The sequence below is a fragment of the Ahaetulla prasina genome, chromosome 2 (genome assembly GCF_028640845.1).
Source record: "Ahaetulla prasina isolate Xishuangbanna chromosome 2, ASM2864084v1, whole genome shotgun sequence".
Classification (NCBI taxonomy): domain Eukaryota; kingdom Metazoa; phylum Chordata; class Lepidosauria; order Squamata; family Colubridae; genus Ahaetulla; species Ahaetulla prasina.
Genome location: NC_080540.1, coordinates 15,263,991 through 15,270,214, shown reverse-complemented (window position 1 = coordinate 15,270,214; position 6,224 = coordinate 15,263,991). Strand labels below are relative to the sequence as shown.

The 6,224-nt window shown below is 40.8% G+C and overlaps 1 protein-coding gene across 1 annotated transcript; it reads left to right on the top strand.

The window, feature by feature from the left end:
* Positions 1-401: 401 nt before the first annotated feature.
* Positions 402-6,055, top strand: LOC131190387 (vomeronasal type-2 receptor 26-like). The gene is made up of 4 exons (XM_058167707.1): positions 402-419; positions 1,810-1,944; positions 4,499-4,625; positions 5,070-6,055. Exons 1-4 carry the CDS (start codon positions 402-404, stop codon positions 5,969-5,971), a joined length of 1,182 nt encoding a protein of 393 aa, XP_058023690.1. The 3' UTR covers positions 5,972-6,055.
* The last annotated feature ends 169 nt before the right edge of the window (positions 6,056-6,224 follow it).

The window sequence follows — 6,224 nt, the reverse complement described above, 5'->3', positions numbered from 1 at the left end:
GCCGCTGATAAATAAATGAAATAAATGGGTGTGCGCTTGCACAGTTGGTGCATGGAAAACACAGCTATAGCGGCGGCAGATTCAAGGAGAGAGACTCTAACTTTTGGACTCTTGCTTTTCCTGGCAGCCAGCCGCTGGAAGAAAGTAAGTAAGCTGGAAGAAAGTGCGTGGTGAAGGAAGAGCGGGTGGCAGCTCCAGGACAAGGCTGGTGTCGGGGAATGGTGCATTCCCCGATCCGGTTGAGGAAGCGGCGAGCAGGGGGCTGTGGAGTGGTTCGGGGGCATGGCCAGCCAGCGATTGCTACCGGATCGGCAAACCAGAACCAAACTCCGCTACCTACTCGCCCGATCCGGTCCAATTTGGTAGCATTTCACTCCTGGTCTTGCCTCAGATGGGTTGTTATGGTGAAGCAAGAAAACGTAAAACAAAAAAGGACCTCAGAGATTTTTCTAGTCCAACCCACTAATCAAGCAGGAGACCCTATACCAGTGGTTCCCAACCTTTTCTTGTTTGAGGCACCCTTGGAAAGCCTTTCAAAAGTTCCCGGCACCCTTATAAGGAAATAGATATTTAAAATCTCCGTAGCTCAAAAGTTCCCGGCACCCTCAAAAGATCTCACGGCACCCCTTAGTGCCGCGGCACACTGGTTGGGAACCACTGCCCTATACCATTTCAAACAAAAGGTTGTCCAGTCTCTTTTTGAAATCCTCCAGTGATGGAGCACTCACAACTTCTGAAGACAAGCTATTCCATTGGTTGATTGCTCTCACCTAGGAAATATCTCCTTAGTTCTAGGTTGCTTCTCTCATTCATTAGTTTCCAGCCATTTTTTCTTGTCTTGCCTATTGGTGCTTTGGGAAATGTTTTGACCCCCACATCTTTGTAGGAGCCCCTCAAATATTAGAAAAGCGATATCATGTCTCCCCAGTCCTTAATTTCCTTAGAATAGACATACCAAATTCCTTTAACTGTTCTTGGTATGTTTCTGCCAGCTTAGTGTCATCTGCAAATTTGATGAGTTCCCCTTCAATTTCCTTGCCAATATCTTTTTTTGAAGATATTGAAGAGTGCTGGGTCTAAAATGGAAGCTTGGGGTACCACGTTGCATACTTCCCTCCATGTGGATGAGGTTCCCCAGAGGATTACATGTTGAATATAAGTTGTCAGCCAGTTACAAAGCCACCTGATGGTGCTGTTATCTATACCATGTTTTCAAGAATGTGAGATAAATACCATATTTTTTGGACTATAAGACATGGCTGACTATAAGACACACCTAAATTTAGAAGACAAAAAAAGGCTTTTTTGGCTCATTTTGAGGGTTTTTCAGCCTGTTTTAGGGCTTTACTTGGCCCATTTTTGAGGCTTTTTTTCTGCCCCAAAAAGCCTCAAAACAGGCCTAAAAAAGCTTCAGAAACAGGCTGAAAAAAGCTTAAAAATGGGCAAAAAAGGCCTGAAAAAGGCAGAAAAAAGGCCTGAAAATGGGGTGTGTGGAGACCAAAAAATGGCCAGTGGATGGGCGGGGCGTCCACAATATTTGGTCTATAAGATGCACAGATATTTTCAGCCTCTTTTGGAAGACAAAAATGTGTATCTTATAGTCCAAAAACTATGGTATTTGACAAAGAGCTATAAATTACTGGATAATGACTGAAAGAAGCTTCCCATGAAATACTAAATCGATCTGTCTCAGACTGTAGTGGTGATTTGGAGAGGTTGAATTATTCAGAGTACTCCAATCCAGAATAATAGCAAGAAAAACATTGAATAAAGGCTCAAATAGGAATGTTTTTTTCAATGTTTTTGTAGATTCATAGGTTCCTGAGAAACTTCCAACATCACAATATTTCCAGAGATGGGATTTCTTTTGATGAAAATGGAGTTGCTGTTGGTGACTTTGACATCATGCAGTGGACATCAGTTTTGAACAAATCAGACACCGGGGTGAAAATTGGAAGTGTAGAAAGACAAGCCTCCTCGGAAGTCAAGATTTCTGTCAATCAAAGTGCTATCCAATGGCCAACTTTATTTAACAAAGTAGTTGAGGCTGCTTGGATTTTGCTATTCTGTTTATCTCAATATGTGGAATTTCTTCTGTTCAGAAATCATTCTTATTGAGCCCAGTTGAGATAACTTCCAAATAAAAGAACTTCAAGCCTCATTAATTTATTAGATATCATTTTACTTTACAGGTTTTACAATAATCTATCACACACTGGAAGCTGCTGCATTGTATTGCAGGATTTACAATTTACATTATTAAAGTGGAATATGTTGCCATAATTTTCAGTACATCATATTATCTTGTTTTCAGTAAGAGAAAATCCAGAATGTCTATGGAGATTCTCAGTCATCCAGGTCACGGTTCTGCCAAAGGTGCTTTTTCAAAAGGCACCTGGTCTTTGTTTTCCCTTGAAGATGTTTCACATCTCATCCAAGAAGCTTCTTCAGTTCTGACTGAATGGTGGAGGATGGAAAGATTTGGAACCGCTGAAAAGACTGTGTTGTAAACAGGATATAGATTCAGCAATTGCAGGAATGTTCCATACCTATTTGACTATTCATGTGACCCTGAAGGCACAGATAAATTCCAAGTGGCCTCAACAACTTTCAGAAAGACTGCTAATAACCAGATGACAGCAAGGAATATAAATCCTTCCCTACTCCACCATTCAGTCAAAACTGAGGAAGCTTCTGGAATGAAAAGTGAAACATCTTCAAGGGAAAACAAAGATCAGTTGTCTTTTGAAAAAGCACCTTTGGGAGAAAATCCAGACTTTGAAGGGTTTTGCCCACTGAACTGCATAAGAGAAAGGTATCATTAAGAACGTGGTGAGGGAAAGGAGGGCAGCTAAAAATATGTCATTTACATATGATGATACAATGATCAGTTGTAGGAGAGAAAGGTAGGGACTCTAGAGAAAGCTAGATGTTGGAGATTTCCTGAGAAAGCAAAGGTGGAGGAAAAAATATATACTGTATTTTTCAGAGTATAAGACGCTCTAAAGTATAAGGCGCACCTTACATAAGCGTGGCTTAGGTAAATGGCTCTAAAGCAGAAACTCCTCTCCTCTGCTTGTGTTTTCCCTGGTCAGCTTCAGCACATTATTGCAGCCTGATTCAGCACAAGCAGCTGATTGGCTGGTGGATTGGTCTCCCAGAATACCCCCAATCAGCTGTTCTAGGCTTCAGGGATTGCCACAGACCAACGCCTCCTCCGTGCCTTGCATTTTTGGCTACATTCAGTGTATAAGACCAGGGGTGAAATCTTAAAATTTTCCCTACCGGTTCTGTGGGTGTGCTTTAATTGGTGCGTGTGGCTTGGTGGTCAGATGGCTTGGTGGGCATGGCCAATAACAATAAATAATAAAAATAATAAACAAGGTATAAAAAAAAATAAGAGGTACCAAAAACCAACTTTCACACTTTACACACACACAACACAACACAACTGACTCACACACAATGTAAAAGCAGCTGCACTTCACACTTCACACAGCCACAAAAAGCTCAAAAACCAACTTTCACACTTTACACACACACAACTAACACACACACACACACACACACACAAACACACAGTATGCCACATACAGCTTTTTGAGATTTGGTGTGTTTGTATAGTTAGAATAAAACACTACAGAAACACACCAAATCTCAGAAAGCTGCACAAATATTTTATTTTATTATTTTATTTTATTTTATTTTATTTTATTGTGGACTTCAAATCCCAGAGTTCCTCAGCCAACAAAGCCACCCAGTTGATCACCCAGGAAATAGATTAGTTGAGCGATTGATTCTGTCTGGCTGAAACTGAAACTGCTTTCAGGCTGTGGCCATGCATTCATCAGTAATCAGGTAAGTGCCTTAGAATCTCTACTCTTACTTGTAGAAAACATGTTTTCTACAAGTAAGAGTACAAGTAAGGTTCTGCTGTTTTTTACCTTTAAAGGCCTGTTTCGGCTGAAGCAAAACCGGCTTTTAAAAGTAAAAAAAAAAACAACCTCTGCAGATGGTGAGGCTCAGCAGAGGCGGGGGGCGGGGGCAGGGATTTTTGCTACCGGTCCTCCGAACCGGCAGCTGCCATCGTGACCGGATCACACGATCCCGTCCGATCCAGGAACATTTCACCCCTGTATAAGATGCACCCAAAGTCTTACCTCTTTTAGGGGGGAGGAGTATGTCTTATATTCCAAAAAATACAGTAAGTTATAGCATTCTTATAGATGCCCTAAGGAGAAACACCTTTCCCAATGGAACTACTTTCCTTTGGAAAAAATAATAAGGCAATGAGTCTGTTGTGGGATCTATAATGGAGACTGATAGAGAAAGAGAATGATCTTTCATTTGCCCCTTGCAAGTAGAGTAATTAAAGTTCATGGCACTAGTTCTTGACTGATTTTGCTCAATGTGCTCCTGAGCTTCTGGAAGCTACTTGATTTCAGTAAATCCTTTTAATTCATATCTTACCCTGACTATTCTTTCTGTTGATGTTTAGATGGTGCCTTATTCAAGATGCACAGAAAGTTGCTCCCCAGGTTATGCCAAGCTTGTGAGAAAGGGAGCCCCAGTTTGCTGCTATGATTGTTCTCTGTGTATGGAAGGAACCTTCTCTGGGCAAGAAGGTAAAGTAGGTGGCTTGAAAAATAACAAAAAAAGTTAAGATACAATCAATATTCTATCTTGTTTTTTGGGGGGTATTTGATAAAGAAACAAGAAAAACATTAATTTCTTGAAGGCATCCACAAACTTCAAACATGGGCACTATCACCAAATTTGGATGATATAGTGAGCATTAAAATAAATAATGAAAGGTTGCTGATTTCTATTGAGTTGTTACTTTCTTGCTTGGTTTTGGGAAAAAGGACAAATTTTGAGAGCTGATAATCACATTCCTCTTCAGCCTTTAAACAGACTGTTTGATTATTTTAACTAATGTTGTGTCATATGAATATCCCTGGGCAGAAATATTATATTATTCCTTGAAAATGAAGTAATTGATTTCTGATGCGGTTTTCATGCTCCTACAGCTGCAGAAACAGATTAATGCTAACCATTTTTTTTCTCAGATGCAGCTCATTGTGAAAAGTGTCCAGATGACCAGTATTCCAATAAGAAGCGAGATCAGTGTGTCCCCAAAAATATAAGCTTCTTATCCTATGAAGAATTGTTGGGACTCATCCTGGCTTTCTTTGCCATCGCTTTGTCCCTAACCACCGCCTTTATTCTGGGAATCTTCATGAAATACCGAGACACTCCCATAGTCAAAGCCAACAACTGTGAACTCACCTACATCCTCCTGGTTTCACTCCTGCTTTCTTTCTTGACCTCCCTTCTATTCATCGGTCGCCCCGTGAAAATGACCTGTCTCCTTCGACAAACCATTTTCAGTGTTGTTTTCTCTGTTGCTGTGTCTTCCTTGCTGGCCAAGACTGTCATGGTGGTGGTGGCCTTTCTGGCCACAAAGCCAGGCAGCAGCCTGAGGAAATGGCTGGGGAAGAGTCTGGCCAACTCTACTGTTTTATCCTGCTCTGGTATTCAAGTAGGCATCTGTACGATATGGCTGGGAGTCTTTCCCCCATTCCCAGATTCTGACTTTCATTCCCAACCAGAAGACATCCTGCTGCAGTGCAATGAAGGCTCTGTCGCCATGTTCTACTCTGCTCTTGGCTACATGGGTTTTTTGGCTGCCATCTGTTTCTTGGTGGCATTTGTGGCTCGAAATTTGCCAGGGGCCTTCAATGAAGCCAAACTGATCACCTTCAGCATGTTGGTGTTTTGTAGCGTTTGGATCTCCTTTGTCCCCACTTACCTGAGCACCAAAGGAAAATACATGGTAGCCGTGCAGATCTTCTCCATCCTGGCCTCCGGCCTGGGTTTACTGGGCTGCATCTTTATCCCCAAATGCTACATTATTATCCTGAGACCTGCCATGAACACCAAAGAACATCTGATGATAAAAAATCATTAAGGTTCCTTGTGTTGGTGTTTATTTTTGTGCAGTTTCCATGCAGCATAAAATCACATACTTTGAAGTAATGTTTTATGTGTTGTTGCTTATCTTTCTTCATTCCATGCAAATTTTGAATTATAATAATAATAATTGAATAGTAAAGTTGATAAAACAACTCAAGCTATTTGAAATAATCATATCCTTCAATTGTCATAATCTGAATTCATATTAAATCATAAATATCATCAATGACATTAATAAAATTTCTGAA